We start from the raw sequence: 18,389 nt of genomic DNA, 5'->3' as shown, positions 1-18,389 counted from the left end.
AGGGCTGAAGCCCTTTGGCTATGTGTGTGTCCCCCCACACACACACACTCCGGGCAGTGGGGCTTGAGCGGGCTCAGGCTTCAGTCCCCCCTCCTGGAGTCGTATAATAATTTTTGTTGTCAGAAGGGGGTCGCAGTGCAATGAAGTTTGAGAACCCCTGGTCTAGGTCCTTTGGCTAGCAGCAAGTGCAGAATCACTTAAATATCTGATATATCCTCTATATTGGGAGAGTACATACTGAATTTGTAAGGGGACGGACTCTGATTTAGGGCTTTTATCCCCCTATTCTAACTTCAGTGATCCTTATTGTAGTTCTTTTTTTAGTTAGAGCAACATTTGAACTGAAATATGATACAAAATATAGTTAATCTTTCTCTCAAATACTGTAAATCATATCTGAAGTACCTTATTCATATTACTTAATTCCTTATGCTTTTTCATCACAGCATTAATAACGTCACAAACAATCTGTATTTTCCTTTCTGCAAAGCCACACTGGAGAAACTGTTGTTTTGTTAAAACTGGTTTGTATTGAAACTGATCTCGAAGTAGCTGCAAGAGAGTAAAACTTTATTAGTTTCCCAGACTACTGTATATTATCTGTTCTGTAGAAACTATATTTTTGTTCTTATTTTTGCACAATTGCCCCTTTTGCCCCCTTAGCTTTGCCAGTGAATCTTTTCACATGCTGGTCTTTGTATATATTCTAAACTGCCCCCATAACTGGAACTCCCATCATATGCCAATCTACCAGGCACTCTTAAATCAAATCACTCCTTTAAAAAACAAAAGCAAATACAAATACCAAACTTAATACGTGTCTAAACAAATAAGCAAGTTTGGAAAAAAGTTTTGGAGAGTTCCAGAAATATGAATGCACAGTAAAAACAGTTTTGTTTGTTTCAGTTCTAGAAAGAATCATAAAATCATAGAAGTGAAGGGCTGGAAGAGACTTCAATTGGTCACCAAATCCAGCCCCCTGCACTGAGGCAGAACCAACTAAACCTAGACCATCCATGACAGGTGTTTGTCCAGTCTGTTTTAAAAAAAGTCTCCAATATGGGGATTCCACAACCTCCCATACAAACCTATTATAGCGCTTAAATACTCTTGTAGTTAGAAAACATACAGAATCATAGATACAAAGTGTAGTGACATGTAGTGAAGTGCATTGCTATAATAAAAAGCAGAATTTCACAAAAACTTTTAAAAAATTGAGAAAAGGTGTATTTATATGAATCTCTTTGGATTAAATACAACGCTCTACAAAAGTCAAATATTTTTATTCTTAATCTATTGATACCAGTATGATGTTTATTTCAATAATAACTGGCACTTACAGGAATGAGAATTGAAACCATATTTTTACTTAATGTTAAAATGGGCAGCACATCTCTACCCAACAAAAAACCTACATTTGAGTATTTCCCCCTCACAACAAAAAAACACCAACCCCTCCACCCCCCCAAAAAAAGCAAACAAAAAAAAACAAAAAACCTACACATTTGTAAAGTGTCTTAACTAAGATGGCACCACACACCTACTTTTAACCCAGGCATACAACATATTTATAAGGTAATTTAAGGATAATTACATACGCTGTACCAGTGAAAAACCTATACTGCAGCCTGTATATAACAAGCAGAAGTCCCTGTAAGTTTTCATATTTATGTTTAAAATGTAATGACTTAAAATTTGGATGGTTTAAAACTACAGAACTATCTATAAAGAAACTTTCAAAGAAATAACTTGACAAATTAGTCTATTCAATTCCATGGGGGAGGGGGGGAACCTTGTAAAAACAGCTGATAATTTACTTCAGTTTGAATCAAGATCTAAAGGTTAGAAATCTTGGATATTCATTAAAGCAGAACATTATGAACTTGATGGGAAGATTTTTGTGTACAATCTTTAGATTAAATTGAAACACACATGAACCAACCAGCTAGCAACAAATTACATTAAAATATTTATTACCTAACCATATCAGACAAGGTTAAAAATTAATAACTATTGTTCAGATTTTATTTCAATTTTAAAAGAATAAAAATATAAAAAGATGATGCATTTACAGGCTTAACACCCTAGCTCTCAGGGTACATCTGCACTGCAGCTGAAAGCATGTTTTCAGCACAGGTAGACAGACACGTGCTAGCTCTGCTCAAGCAAGCCTCCTAAAAATAGCAGTGTGGCAGCAGCATGGGCAGCAGCTTGGGCTAGCCACCCGAGTACTGCTACTTTTAGTGTGCTAACCTGCTGTCTACCTGCACCAGGAAGCATGGTCCCAGCTGCAGTGTAGAGACACCCTCAGTTAGTAACACCAGAAGCATTAAGCATCAATCAGAAAAGACCCGGCCAGGCACCTATAAAAAAAGCTCCTTTTCATCCCTTCATAATTCAAGGAGTATATCCTCAACACACTCCAAAAGCCAGAGGAAAGCCCATAGGATTACCCCAAATCAAGCTATTTTGGACCAAGGTGAGGGAGCAAGTTCCAGAGCCCTGGAAACCACACAAAATGTCTCTCCCACAATCCCCCCCTCTTTTTATAAGTTGGAATCCCACTTGTGCACCACAGCTGACTGCAGCTGTGGCAGTATGCCACTGGGAAAAAAGGGATCCCCCAGATATGCAGATTGCAGGCCATTTAGGACTTTAGAGATCATAGCCAACACCTTAAACTAACTGGAGACCAGACAGATAGCAATGAACTGGTGTCACATGCTCCTAATAAGATGTTCTGCTCAATACTGAGCCACTATTGAGTTCTGCACCAGCTTCAGCCTACAAACTCTTTTAAGGTGTAGCACCAAGTACAGTCTATTGCAAAAGTCTAATCTTACAGTAACAGACGTGGGTAACAGTGGCAAGGTCTGTATTCAAAAGGAAAATTCATAACCTCTTAGTCAGAACCAGATTGTAAAAAGTGTACTGGTTTAGTGCTATAGAATCACCTCACTGCAACTATGGGGAGGGAGGGTGTCCAAAATCATCCTTTGTTGCAAACCTAGGTAACTCATGGCAGTCACTCTTTCAAGCAAGAAAACCGATATTACATCCACCCTCTCCAACTGTTTCCTGCAACCCAACAGCATCTTCTCATGCTTGTCTGTGCTGAGCTTTAGCCAGCTCACTTTCATTTAATTAGCATGTAAGAGTGAAATGTGTTTTTATATATAAAATAGCAAGTCTGAAATATTCCTTATGTTATTGTAACCTACAGTACACAGTTTTTCCTACATGTATTCTCTAACCCATACTTCAACAATTTTAAGTAACAAATTGTAATTTCTCCAATTGTTATAAACTAGATCAATAGTAAAATAATCAGGATACAATGCAAGTAATACTTAGATTTTTAAGTCTAATGTATCTTTAATATTAGGATTGTATAGAATTTTTAATAGTCTTTATGAGATTACGGTGCCAGTATCAAAAAGATCAAATTTGCATGTACCTTAGTTATAGACACCAGTGTGAAAGGCACATCATAGGAACAACTCAAGAACAGTTGTTTGCAAAATGAACACTTAGAATTGGTTTTAATTTCCTCAGTGGCAATAAGGCACACTCTCAGTCAACTTCAGGCTACATAATACATTGTACAATGAATGTTTCAGGTAAGCTTACATATCTACAGTCTGTTGATTTAAGATGTCATTTAACAGAAAATTATGACACAGTATTTTCTAATAACTTGACATTGGTTAGGCTTCTGGTAGGTTGATACCACAGCTTCTCATTCTGACCACTTATGTCTCATTGTTTCTCTGTATTCTATCAATCTGCCTGTACCTATTTGTTGTCTCTTGTCTTACACTTTGGTGTAAGCTCTTTGGGGCAGGGACTGTCTTTTTGTTCTCTGTCTGTACACCATCCAGCACAATGAGGTCCTAGTCCATGACTGGCGGTCTTAGCAACTACAACAATAATAGTATCAACTAAAAAGAGTAAAGTTGAGCTAATATCAACCTTCACTGTTTTCATTAAGTTATAAATCAAAATTTGGACCTGCCACATACTGGTCATGGCTCCTCTGAAATCTTGACTCTAGACAACAAGCAGAAGACACATTGAATATGCTTTACAAATCAACCCAGCTAAATTTACTCACAGACTCAGAGACTTTAAGGTCAGAAGGGACCATTATGATCTTCTAGTCAGGCCACAGAATCTCACCCACCCACTCCTATAACAAACCCCTGACCTATGTCTGAGCTATTGAAGTCCTCAACTTGTGGTTTAAAGACTTCAAGGTGCAGAGAATCCTCCAGCAAGTGACCCGTGCCCCAAACCTCTTGTGCAGGAGTTACCAAATGATTGTGTCACCAATATTACAATTTCAAAATTATTCTATTACCCAGCAGAGACGCATATTAAATGTTTGGCAGGGTAATTATCAGATACATAAAACTCAATGAACATAAAGTTAGATACCTTATAGATAGCTTCAATAAAACGCAAATCGCTTTTAGCTGTGAGCTCTACATCAGATTCCACCAAAAGTTCTGCTATGTAAGTTGAGAAGGACGTGAAGGAATAACTGATGATGGGTAAAAACGCAGCTGGATCACCCTTTACAAAACTGCTGGGGGGGAAAAAGGATAAGTATTTTGCACAGTAAATGGAAGTAAATAATCAGCAATCAGTATAAACCAGTGGTGGTCCACAAGATGTATCAAAATTGTGTAGAAGCACAGCTTCCTTCTCCCCTCCCGCCCCAACCCTTTTTAAACAAGTTTCTAGCCCTCTTGGCTTCAGAAATAAAAACATAGTTCACATTTAGGTCACCTGATTCAGTGAAATCTGCCTGAGTCTGAAGGCAGCCTGAAATTGACTCACACTCCTCTCCCTATGAATCACACTGGAGTGTCAACTCTAAAATGATACAATGATACTTCACTGTCAACATTAAAGTATTTTACTATTGATCATTTTAGCAGATGGAATGCAGAAACAGGTGGGAGTGAAGCACACTGGGTCTGAAACTGGAAGTTGCTGAACAGAAGGAAATGCAGAGACAACTGGGGGCCCACAAAGACAGAAGGAGGAAGGATGGGAAAGAAAAGAAAAGAAACAAAAAGGCAGAAATAACAGTGGCCCAAATGGGAGCAGATCTTGTCACTGAGCAGTAAATGTGACAATAATGCACTGAACAAAATAGCCAAATGTTTAGTTACAACATAATGGCCATATCATCGTCTCGATCTCTCTACAAACTTCCTAAGGACATCAGCAGACATTCCACTATGCACTGTAGGGAGTATATAATACTAAATTTATAACCCAGCCCTTGAGTAATTGAATAGGAAGTTTAAAGCACTCTTCTATATGAGACAGAACCCTGGTATAAACAAAATTTTAATAGAGAGAGTGCGATTTTTATTCACTCTGCAAAAAGGCAATTCCTGAAAATAATAGATCTAAAAAAACCCTCAACATTATAAAATGGAAATTCAAGGCACAACTATGCAATTTATTTCATAAGCCATATTAATTCCTCATAGAAAAAGACACTCATATACAGTGTTCTCAGCCCAGTGTAGATTGTAAATAGTAGAGTGTAAATTACCATTTTTACCTGACCTTGAATATTGACACTTTTACCCAATTTATTTGCTTTTTCAGCACCTATTCCCATTTTCCACCAAACCAATCCAAATATGCAAAACACACACACACGCACAGAACTGGTGTTGCGCATGTTGGGACAAAGTATAGATCTTAAATTAACAAAAGTCTGAACTACGTTCCATGATTTTACTGCCACACTTTATACAGCTAACACAATGAACAGTGAAAACTTCCTGTGCAAACAGATTTTGGGTAGAAATCTAGACCTACCATTTAAATACTGGACAAGAAAAGAAAGACGGTACTCAGCAACTGAAATATAGTCCTTCACCCTTACCTAAACTCAGCCTTTGTATCTGGGATTAGTATTGTAATAAGTGTTTTATAGTGTCTCTGAATGTTTGTTTATTTTTATTTTTTGTTTTGTGTCTTTATGTCATTCCAGTTCTTTGTTGCTAATTCAATGAAACCAGATTTCCACCGAGACTGTGAAAACACTTTGCCCTGAATCTCACTGATGTGTATCTTTTGCTGTTATCTCTTAGCAGGATTACACTTCAGATAATAGGAGTCTGGTAAATTTTTCAAGCTCTGCTTAACAGCCGTATTTAGAACTGCATTTCGTTATTCAGTTTTTATATTTTTTGCAGCTTCAGCAGACCACAAAGTCTAGAGGCAGATGCACAGACATCTTATAGTCTCTCTCTCTCTCGGAGTCCTTTTGTGGATGAACAGGATGCCAAAGGCAATGAATTAATGAAGCCCTATTATCTGCACTGTGTAACTGGAATACCCTACCTCCCTAAAATTAAAGAAAGTTACTACTGCAGTGAAAGATAAAAGCAGAATGCAATAACCGAATATCATAGTGAGACTAACATGAATTGCCTTCAGTTTCATGAAAGAATTACTTTAATCAAGAATTCTACTACTTGCAATACCCAAAACACTGTTATGTGGGTAACAAAGTGTTCAAAAAGCACTATTCCTTCATCTGTACTTTAAAGGCCAGTCTTATTGAAGTCATATGCACTCAGCCTGAATACTGACGGAATTTAAGACTTTTCAGACGAGATTATGGCCACAAAGAGGTATAAACACTTGCAAATACTGACCTATTTATTAAAACAAGCCTAAATTCTCTTTTACTTTCCATTTTCTTATTTAGTCCATCCACCAATCTTGAGATCTAATAATTCAAAGAACCTATCTAGCTACAATACCTTTGCTACAATTTTCAGGCTTCTATTAAAAAATGGTTACTTAACCTCTACCCCAATATAATGCTGCCCTCAGGAGCCAAAAAAATCTTACCGCGTTCTAGGCGAAACCACGTTATATTGAACTTTGATCTACCGAGTGCGCAGCCCCGCCCCCCGGAATGCTGCTTTAATGTGTTATATATGAATTCGTGTTATATTGGATCAAGTTATATAGGGGTAGAGGTGTAACTTAGATAAACTGTGTCTTTTGAAGATTTGTTGCCCACATGAACAGCATACACATGAGATTGGATTCTTTAGGCCACATCTATGCCCTAGAAGTTCATCCATTCAAGAACATAAAAAAGGCAGTTAGCTCAACCATCCCTCAGATTCCTTTACCAATACACAAACCTGGAGGAGCAGGAATTCTGTAATAACCAGAAAGGAAGGTAGGTGAAGGAATCCAGGTGGACAATGCATCTCGAAGAACCTGTCTTGAAGCTACAGTAACCCTTCTTCAAGTGATTGTCCACACGGATTCCACTCTTGGTGACTAACAAGCAGTTGTCTATTTGCTTGGAGGTAGGTAGGAGGAGTCCTACTTAAACAATGGTTGTGGGACAGCCTTACCAAAGTAGGAATCTGAAGGGACTTTGTTCCTTCTGTCTGCATACTTGGGTGTGGCTGGACTCTGTCAAAGATCTTCAGCAGTCTCCAACAATTCCTCCTTTGTCAGCATTGCTAGCCTGCCAGGTGTGGAAGAGTGCAAGTTCTCCAGAAGCTTATCATATTTCTCTTGTACCACTTCCAGAAATATCTCCAGAGTCTTTGCCATATGCCTGATGAGGTCCCAGAACTCCCTGAAGTTATCCAATGAGGATTTACTGCCTCCTTGGGGAAGGATAAGGAAACTAAAGCAGGGAAAAGTTGTTTCTTCCCTTGTAGATGTTGTTCCATATCATTTTCCTCGTCATGTCACTGTATTTGAGGCTGCACTAGCTGGCCTGCCTATGTTGGTCTATACTGCCTCTTTGGGAAGGGCAGTCTAACTTTAGAAAGGGCAGAAATTACAGGCTTATGAGAATATGACTGCACATGCACAGGTACCCAGTAGGGCCAAGGCTGATAAGGGTATAGATACTGGGATGGGGGTACCAAGATGTTCCCTGTGAGTCCCAGGTTGCTTCCTGATTATATTGTGCTACCCAAGTGGGAGAGGGTGGCTATGTAGGAGATGACTCCCTACTGAGTCTCAATGAGGATGAACAGAAGAAGTATACTTCTTTCCAAAGGGGGTGGGGTGGGAAGGCCATCCTTTCAGGAGTGCTCTGGCTCTGCTGTATTTTCCCTAATTGGGCAGGGGATAATGTTGGTACTGGAGATACCTCCTTCATCTGCTGTACTAATGAATCACATTAACTTGTGGCTTAGCTACCAGCATCCTCACTGACACGGTTATTAATCCTACAGTTAGATCACTCTGTACTTTACTCATACTCTGTACTCATATGCGCTTTAGGTGCTAGTACAGATGGTATCTGCACACCAGGTACCAAGGGGCCAATGATGGAGCAAGGGCAGTCCACATGTTTCGTCAGTACTGAAGATACACGTTTAACATTCAGTACCAAGGCACCAGATGGACTTATGTCAGGCCTCTGGACTACCCTTTAACTGTTGAGCCAAAGATGACTGAGCCAGGTATCTGACTTGCTCGTGTCTGACTTGGTAGGCTCTGGTGAGGATAACTTATGCCTCAGCTTATATCTGACACTAGAATGGAGACAGATGACCGAGGCCTCTTAGTCAACAATGTGCAAGTTCAGGGTGAAATATTGGCCCACTGGGGTGCTCATGGAGAGGGACTGATTGGAGAACTGAGGTCTCCCTACATCCTTCTTTTTGGCATCTGTGGAGGCTGACATAGAGCATTACACGAGGAATGATTTTAAGAGCTTTCTCAAGCTTTCTGAATCCACTTAGAGAAGTGATATATGAAATATTAGAGAGACAATGTGGGTGAGGTAATATATCTTTTATTGAACCAGCTTCTCAGGAATATGTATGGAACATATTCTCACCTAGGCAAACAAAGGCATCTAGAGTACCTGTTAAGTGGTGTTGAAATTTCTCTTGAGAGAGTCAAGTTTTAAACTCCAGGGATTTCACTTCTTCCATATTGCAAGAGCCCCTGTATTTGTGTGTGTATGTGTGTGCGCGCGCGCGCGCTGCAGGGGGTGAGACAGGCCCTAAAACCTAAATATCTGACTAAACAAATGTATTTTTGCCAACAGGAAAAAGATTAAAACGAACTAGTTAACACTAACACTGAATACAGAGAAGTAACTGGACACTGCAGGGTTTCTGTCTTGCTGCCATGGATGGTAAGAAAGAAACAAGGAACAGTTGGGCTTGCTCTGCTCTTTATACCCTGTTTCTGGAGGGTGGGAGAGGAGCACAGGCAAGGACATATAGAACACAGGTGCAGACCCAAACACACACTGCAGGTCGTAAGAATCTGATCTCATGTGCACGGGCCATATGAACACCAAGAATGGAATCCATGAAGATGTGGACAATAACTCAAAGAAGAACATTGACATACAACGTCTTTTCTACACTAACATTGTTTTCAATCTCCCTGCGTAGCCATATAAATCTTTTTATTACCCCTCCACCTTTATCAATAGGCATTCTGTATATTAACATATCTATTAGAAAATATACATTTTAACTGACATTTACTCTCCATTATTGAAGAACTAAAACTTCAAAGGGATTAAACAACATTTTTGCTTTATTGAGCCACTTACGTTTATGGAACTGGTTAATGTACTAAGATTATTTATAAAGCCAGTCCTCTGTTTCCAGAAAAATGTACTGCTTTTTCCTCTTGTACAAAATTCATAAACATGATTATAAATGAAAGAATTGCATTAGCTTTAAGATCAATTTAAATGAAAAACTCCAGCTGAACTTTCCTTAAGCCAAATGTGAAGTATTCACTATAAACAACTTCAGCGACATGCTATTGCTTCCACTGCACAGTGGAAGAAGTGTATTTTTTGCAAAGGTCCAGCTTTAATCAAGGCACTACAGGAAAAAACTAGTAAAAAGTGGATCAAATTATGTCACCAAGTATGCCAAAATCTCCCTCTCTCTTACATTTGTGCATGCACCTTTGGGGATTTTTGGATAATATTTAAGTTTTGCATGTTACACTTTTCATAATAGTCATACTGTTACCCTGGGCCTCTAGAATTCTGTTGCACTTAAGTGCCTAACTCTGCAGCAAGCATAAGGAAATTATGGCTTTTTTTTTTAGCTTTTGCAATAGTGTGTCATTTATTCAACCAAGTATATAGCACATCTGCAGTCCAGTAGCTTAGGATCCACCTTCCCTTGTAACAAGCTGTTGTTTTTTCCATTTACTGACTCCTGTGGAGATACTGTGCCCAGGAGTCACATAGACACTAACATTATACTCTTGCGCACAAGTACTTTCCCAAGTGAAACTGAAAAGGAACATACATGAAATGTGCCTGTTCAGTTTCACACTGCAGGGGGTTTGCTTGGGAAATGCTTGTGTACAGAAGCTCTAAGCTAACCAAATGCCTGTTCTGAGGCGGGCAAGACACCAAATAGTGGAAGAAGAGAAAGTCAGCTTTGGGAGGTAGGAAAGAGAATAAAAATCAGGCCCCAAGAACTTTTCCCCTAGCTTTCTTACCCCATACAACAGTTCAGAGAACCGTCATAAAAGTTAATTAAAATGCTCCTCCTCCCTGTTCCACAAGTTATAGAATACTGAAAAGGCGATATCAAAGTCAAATTACATTAGTGAAATAACTTAAAATCCATATTTGGCTCTGGATTTGGACAATATATCATATTACAGAATTCTTGCAACCCTCACTGCGAAGCTGGTATTTAATGGTTACAAAATTATAGGGTTTATGTCTGCTGGTTACATGGACCTTGTCATCAGTCCTAAACCGGATATGTATTTCCAGGTCACCTGTGATGTTAAAGCATTGCTAAAGAGAGAAAAGGACTGTAGCGGGGCAGTTACCCCGCTCCGGAGAGAAAAGGCTAAGCTGATTGGGGAAGCAACCGCAGCTGGCCCTATAAAAGGGCTGTGAGTCAGGAGCTAAGTCAGTCTCTCTCTAGCTGTAGAGAGAGAAGGACCTGGCTGCCTGGGAGAGAAGGGGACCTGAGTAGAGTAGTGCTGGGGAAGGCAAGAGGAGCTGGGAGTGCCAGCCTGGTAACTCCCCAGGCTGCAGGCCCTGTGCAAGGCCTAGAGAGGTGTAGCCTGGGGTTAGGCAAAGGCAGGAGGTCCAAAACCCCCTTGCCAGTGATGAGTGGTTTACAGACTGCAGTCTGCCCCAGTGAGCAGGGGCTAGATGATGACCGGAAGTAGCCACTGAGGCAAGGTGGGTGTAGAGGGTGAGGGTTCCCCTGGGAGGGGAGATCCAGAGCTTGGGTACTGTGGAGGGCAAAACCCCAGGGAAAGGGGTCCGGGAGGGACACAGAGCCAGCAGAAGGCGAGCCAGTGGCCTGCAGAGGGCGTTCTGAAGCTGGTGAAGAGCTAATTTCCAGGACAACCAGCAGGAGGCGCAGCACCGGCAAGTCATTGCTTCGCTACAAGGGCAAATAACTATCAGTAACAAACTGAGTGAAGTACATCTTGATTTGCAACTACTTACACAAATGACTGGGGATACCAAGGAAAACTGAATGTGCAATAACTGTTGTATTAAATACTGAATGTTTTCATTGTGACATTGTACATTCAACAGATTATTAAAATACTGAATCCATTCACTAGGGAGAAGAGTAACTTATTTGTGCAAATGAGGCAAATCATCTCAGGCTGCACCTGTAATAACATTTTGTGTGAAATCTCTCAGCACTTCAGCTGCACTTGGGGTAATGCTACAGTAGAAAATGCACAAGCATTTTATCGCTGTGTAATCTGACCCTGCTCAGGTCTAGATGACAATGTGGGAAGAACTGCAGTGCTTTCTCTTAATACTGAACTATTACTAATGAGAGTGCTAGTATAGAGCGAGCAGTGCCACTTCTTATCGCTACCTCTCTGTACTTGCACTGAGAAGAGGGCAGTGGTAAAAATACCACTTTCTACCTTAGTGCTCTCACTGTTACCAACACTGGTGAAGCTGCACTATTGATAGATTTCCCATAAGAGATATGTAAATAATACTAGTTGTAAAGTATCCTGCCTCCAACATAGGCCCCTATTCTAATGCTTCAGAGAAAAGTGAAACCCACAGAAGTGTCCCAAGTCAATTGTGAAATGCTGAACAGCTGGAAAGGGTGATATTAGTATCTATACATATGTCTACTGTTCAATAAAACACCTGCAGCTGAACCAGGTAACAGACTTTAAGGCCAGAAGGGATTGTCATGCTCATCTAGTCTGACCTCCTGCACATTGTAGGCCACAACACCTCACCCACCCACTCCCGTAAGCAGGTCTGTAACCTCTGGCTGAGTTACTGAAGTTCTCAAATCTTCATTCAAAGATTTCAAGTTACACAGAATCCACCACTTACTCTAGTTCAAACAGCAAGTGACCTGTTCCTCACGCTGCAGAGAAAGGCAAAAAAAACCAAAAAAACACAAAACCATCAGTGTGTCTGCCAATCTGACCTGGGGGGAAATTCCTTCCCAAATATGGCAGCTGGTATACCCTGACCATATGGGCAAGACCCACCAGCCAGACACCTGGGAAAAATTCTCGGTAGTAACTCTGAGTCCTGCCCCTTCAATGTCTCATCTCTGGCTGTTGAAGATATTTGCTAATAAAAGTCATGACTGTCTACAATGGCAAATGGCCCAATCTCAGCCCATAAACATCAGTATTCTATCAGCTTTGTCAACAGGAATAACCTATTTCTTAGTGCGCACACTCAAAATTTGACACTATATAATTAAATGATTTGGAATGTGTATTCAATCTGACTAGGTATCTACCATACCCTGCCATTAGCACACACATGCACAGATCATAATTTCTATATTGACTCTGTGGTGGAATTTCTATTAACAATTACCAGAACTGTTTACATTCTTGTAGTCATCATGATGTATAAGCACAAGTTAATTCAAAATATTTAATTGCCTCTTACCCTGTGTAATCCACATCTCTAGGATAGTTTAACAAGCGAAGTCCTTGTTCTAGCTTGCGTAAACTTCCTTTTAAGTCTCCGGTTGCCATTATTTCACACGCTATTCTTCTTTTAGATTTTGGGACAAGTTTAATACAGGATATTCTCCTTCTTAAAAAGAAAAAAAACAAACATGACAATTATAAACTGCAATAGGATTACCAGTGAAGTCCATGTTTTTTTTTCCCCCCGAGACACTGTCTTATTTCTGACATTCTATAACATTTCCCAATATGCTATTGAGCCAAGGTACCGCACAAATTAATGTCTGTGTACTTCCTCATTCAAACTAAAAAGCATGGAATATATAGGTCAGTCAGTAAACTAGAATTATTACTGCTAGAAAGGGAAATCAGAGTTCAAATTCCATAGTTGGGTTATTGCTTCCTAAATAGCTTGCTCAGGTGGAACAAAGACCTGTGTTTTACTCAATGTCAGGTAGTCGTATCATTATGGTCTGAAGACAGCTCTATACAACCAGCTTATGGGATCTGGATGAATCTTTATTTCAAGGAAACAAAGGCAAGAGTATTATAAGGGGAAGTGTGTAAAGCAAAAAACACTATATAAAATCTTATATAAATGCTGCATAAGCCCTGAAAAAGCATACTTAACTATAATAAAAATACAAAACGGTGTTGCAGACACCAGTTCTGTGGCCATTAGGGGATGAAGTTTAAACTCGGTTTGGGAAAATATGTAGAAAGGCAGAGAAAGAAACTAGGTGAACAAAAAAAATCTTTTACATGAATGTCTCAAGTCTTACTTTAACTTAGAGATATTTTTCCCTTAAGGTTTAAAGAAAATCCAACCATTTAAGTTATGAATGTGTCTTTAAAACAAACAAACCTCCAGTGTTTCCCGTGCTCTGAAGACTATTCTGATGCCTTTTCACAATCTGATAAATTCAGAACAATTAAGACTGAAATCTTCAGACTTGACATGTCTGTAGTACTCAGTGAGGAATATGCAATATACTATCATAAATGTTGGGGAAAATAGTAAAGTTAGCTCTAAACCAGCCCTAGTGGGGGAAAAGATCTTTTGCATTAAGACCAGTGTAGGTATTAAACAGACCATAATCAATTCTGTAGCAACTCAAGACCAAATACTTAAAAAAAAAAAAAAAAAAAAATAGAAAATTACTGACCCGTGTAATAAGCAGTTCATCCACAAAATAAATTGCTATTCATGCAGCACGTCAACCTTTCTAGCATATTTTGGATACTGGTATATATCAATCAAGAGAGTCCAACTGACACAAAACACATATGCATGACAACAAAAAGACTACCCTGATTTGTAGCAAGGCTTGTATTCCATCTCAGGATAAGTCTACACTGAAGTTAAAAACCCGCAATTGGACCATGCCAGCTATCACAGGCTTAGGCTATGGAGCTGTTTAGTGTAAATGTTTGGGCTTGGGCTGCAGGCCAGGCTCTGGGACCCTGTGAGGTCAGACCCTTGAGACAATTGTTGATCTACCTTCATTACCCTAGTGGAGACATGAAGGGCATTTTGAGGAGAAACACATGAGTGCTGCTGACAGATATTCCATAGGAATATGGCCCAGCCATGAGATTTGTTTTTTAAACAATCAGAGGTGCCCATTCCAGGAGAGGACCATATCCACTTTGGATCAATTCACTAGCCCTGACCTATTGTGCAGCATTTTACAGAATTTTACAAAAACCGAACAAGTTTTCACAGATACTTGTTTTTGCAAAAGTTTCCCATTCAGGACCAGTAACATCCATGCATAGAAATTCTGATAATTCTATTTGTATCCCAAAGGGAAAAAATTCTTACTAATCTAATTCTCTTTCTTGACCCCACCCACATCCCTTTCTCTTCCCCCCCCCCTTCTTCTTTTGGGGGATTATCCCAGAGGAAAAACTAGGCTTGTGACAACCTGAAAGTGTCTCAAATATCCTGGGGGTAAATATCCTGTCTTTTCCTCCTGGTCCTTGGGTTCCAACACCAACAGCTGACCCTTCTTCCAGGTGGAGGAACAGAAGTTCTCCTGTCTTTTTCTTTCCCTCCTATAGATCTCCTAAGATTCAAGACATTAGGCTCCCATGATTCTGATGAAGAGACAGAAGATCCTATGGCAAGATTTAGGTTTGTGTTTTCTGGCCACCCGAGCCTTGGCCAGTTTCTCATTGCCAGTCTGACTCCAATAAAGAGATTTGGAACACTAGGAAAGATATGCCAGCTTCTTCCTGATTTTGAGAGGAAAGTGAGGAATCTCTCTCCTTTCTGATTGGCTCCCTTTTCTTCTTTCCTTCCAGCTATGTGGGTATTCAAGAAAAGGAAGAAAAATCTGTGGGTCTCATTGGAAGAGCTACCTGAAAAAGGTGGACACACTTCTCCTTTTTGATTTAGTCTCTATTTCCTTGAAAGGGTCACTCCACAACACCATGGAGAGGTTCAGAGTAGGTGTTTTTTCACTGGTTGTGTTGGAGGAACAGAACTGCCTTGGCCCCTGAAAGTACATCCTATGGATTGGTAACCTTCAACCAAGGAGGACTTTGAAAAATTCAGTTAAGAAGGGCCTTCTTTGAAATTAGGCCAAACCACTGGAGAAGAGGAAGCAGGAATGAGCTAAATGAATAAACAGATAGGCCCTTTAATGCCATCCTATTGCTTTTGCTGGGTCCAAACTGTTTCTAAGTCCATCCCTTCACAGCTGGGATTTGGAAAGCAGGTGGGTGGGACCATGAGGCAGCAGCAATTTGCTGATGCGAGCATGGATGGTTCTGCAACATTCCAAACTGGCACAGCTGTTTTGTGCACCTTTCAGCAATTCTCCATCTTAGAAGACTGTTCTGAGTGCACTTGGCTCCATTGTAGCCTGATCAAAAGGGGGCTTGGACAATATCTGAACAGTTGAGCCTCAGAAGATAGGCCTGGCTTACTCATCATGGAAAGTGGGATATCTCCATCTACACATTCCATAAAGGAAGAATGGGCGATAAAGATCTTTCCTTGTTGTTTGTCCGCCACATCTGCGCTCTCAGCAGTGCTGCAGGGGCAGTAATTGCTGCAAAACCTCAACAAGAGCAAGACTAAGAGCAAAAAAAAAAAAAAAAAGCTCTCTTACAAACCTGGAACCAGACCATGCAGTTCTGAAAGGACCAAATGTATTGAATTAAGTACTTTTCTGGGCTTCAATTTCTGTTCTGCATTGTCTTAAAAAGCCTGTTTACACCTGAGAAGGCAGAGCAAAACTGCTGGGTATTTCAGGGTCACTCCCACCCTGCATGTGACAGGTCTGGCTCTGATGCCCAAGCTGTAAGCAAACTGACAACTTACTGATTAAGATCTGTGAACCTTCCTTCCCAGAAGAAACTAAGGCTTGTATTAGTTTCACTCAGTCTGATCTGCAGCAGAGATTCCTACAGAGAAAAATGCCTGTCTTGCAGAGAAGATCCATTAGCAAACTGACAAGATTCCTCCATCAGTGCTTCATGAAAAGGTTTCATTAGCAAGAAAGTGAGGCAGGTTTCCAAGAGATAATTAGTTCAAAGAAAATTTTGAAAATATGCAGTGCCAAATTATAGAAGATGGCATTTCCCCCAGTTTGCTTGTTTACTACTGTATACGTTTCAATCAGCATGGCAAGTTATATATAAAACTGTATGCAACTTCCCCGGGAACTATAAATACAACAGAATCTCACTAATTCATGTAATGAGAGGGAGATTATTTGCAATTTAGAAAGTAAGCAAATCAGTGAAAGGGTTTGGGGGTGGGGGGTAGGACATTTAAAAAGAGTAATTTTAATTAGTAACAATACTTATTCTGCAGTACATTTGTTAAAGCAGGATTTGAAAAATCCACTAGTTGAGACCTCAGTGAGTGAAAAGATCCATACGATACATTTCTGCAGAATCTAAGCTTTAATTAGAAGAATATGTTTCTAGTCCTTTTAGAAGCTTTTCACCATTAACAAACATGGACTCAGTGTAGAATGATATAGTGCTGTAGCCCTGAATCTGGAAACAGGGAGCCTCAGTGCCTGTTCGTGTGCTTATAGCTTTGCCAAGCAGGTGAACAGTAACTTTAGAATCATAGAATATCAGAGTTGGAAGGGACCTCAGGAGGTCATCTAGTCCAACCTCCTGCTCAAATCAGGACCTAATCCCCAACTAAATCATCCCAGCCAGGGCTTTGTCAAGCCTGACTTAAACCTCTAAGGAAGGAGATTCCACCACCTCCCTAGGTAACCCATTCTAGTGCTTCCTCACCCTCCTAGTGAAAAACTGTTTCCTAATATCCAACCTAAACCTCCCCCACTGCAACTTGAGACCATTACTCCTTGTTCTATCATCTGGTACCACTGAGAACAGATTCTTTAATAAGAATCTGATCAGTTTCACAGCTATTCAGAACCTTATGCACAAGAGTGACACTTTTAAGAACCATATGCAACTTGGGCAAACTATAGGTAGCACCGCTGGCAGGAACTAGAGTTATGACACAGGAGGACCATCCTCTCCTTCCCCCTGAAAAAAATAGGCTGGGAACTTTGGGGCAGCAGTCCTCTTTCCCTCTTTGCACCATCCAGAAAATTCTGGGAGAAGACAAAAGTAACAAGGACCTCTTTCCAACCACATTGGCCAGGAAGGTGAGTTAGGGTAAAGTAGTTAAAATCTTCCCCTCGTGCCCTACCTTGTAATTACCTGTAGCCCCTGGAGGGAATGGAAAAGGAGATGCAGATTCAAATTTCAGACCTACCAGTAACCAGAGGCTGATGGGAGAGCTGGAGGTCCCTCTAAGTAAGGTCTAGAGACAGCACACTAACAAAAATTCTAGGACCTGATGGGGCAGAAAAGCTGAGATTCCTAGCAAGGGTGGTGCTGCTTCAACACATTCTTCTCTGGTTTTTTTGTTTGTTTGTTTAACTCCAGCAGCTAGTATGTCTGGTTATTTTTTTTCAAAACCTGAGTAAAAGTAGTGAAATTTCTGCCATAAGACTTTACACTACAGCAACCTATTAAATTCTTGCTAAAAATTGGGGAGAGTGCCTGTCACAGCCCTGGCTAAGTTTCTCCATCGTGATCAGAAAAGAGACTGCTGTACTGGACCCAACCTTTGGATATGGCCTACTAGGTCTGAGCAACATCTTTGCAATCTCTAAATCCAGCCTCTCTGGCACACTCCGGGGGTACAGACCCCTGTCTAGTAGCCCTCCTAGGGATATGGGACCCCATAGTCTAGCTGCCCTAGGCCCAAAGACCAGTACTGACGCCACAAGCCCCCCTGATAGTTTTATTATGCCATCCCCAGAGCTCCACCCTCATGGGTATCTGGTTTACAATTTAACTTCTCGGGGACGACAAGACAGTTAAAGCAAGTAACAGACTTTGCATAGGAACTTAACTATTCACTTTACTTAGAGTCAAGCACACGAGTTACA

General features: G+C 40.4%; 1 protein-coding gene across 3 annotated transcripts in view; it reads right to left on the bottom strand.

Moving 5' to 3' along the window:
• Positions 1–18,389, bottom strand: part of CEP44 (centrosomal protein 44) — a 40,193-nt gene that overhangs the window by 18,754 nt on the left and 3,050 nt on the right. For 2 of the 3 annotated variants that reach the window (XM_034772923.1, XM_034772924.1), the window contains exons 2-4: positions 12,929–13,078; positions 4,438–4,588; positions 406–552 (exon numbers count right to left, since the gene is read on the bottom strand). In XM_034772923.1, coding sequence (XP_034628814.1) covers positions 406–552; positions 4,438–4,588; positions 12,929–13,017 — 387 coding nt within the window. In that variant the 5' untranslated portion in view covers positions 13,018–13,078. The remainder of the gene's footprint in view (positions 1–405; positions 553–4,437; positions 4,589–12,928; positions 13,079–18,389) is intronic. The other variant, XM_034772925.1, reaches the window with a different exon arrangement.

The sequence above is a fragment of the Trachemys scripta genome, chromosome 5 (assembly GCF_013100865.1).
Source record: "Trachemys scripta elegans isolate TJP31775 chromosome 5, CAS_Tse_1.0, whole genome shotgun sequence".
Classification (NCBI taxonomy): domain Eukaryota; kingdom Metazoa; phylum Chordata; order Testudines; family Emydidae; genus Trachemys; species Trachemys scripta.
The sequence above is the reverse complement of the archived record's forward strand: the minus strand, read 5'-3'. Positions and strand labels throughout refer to the sequence as shown.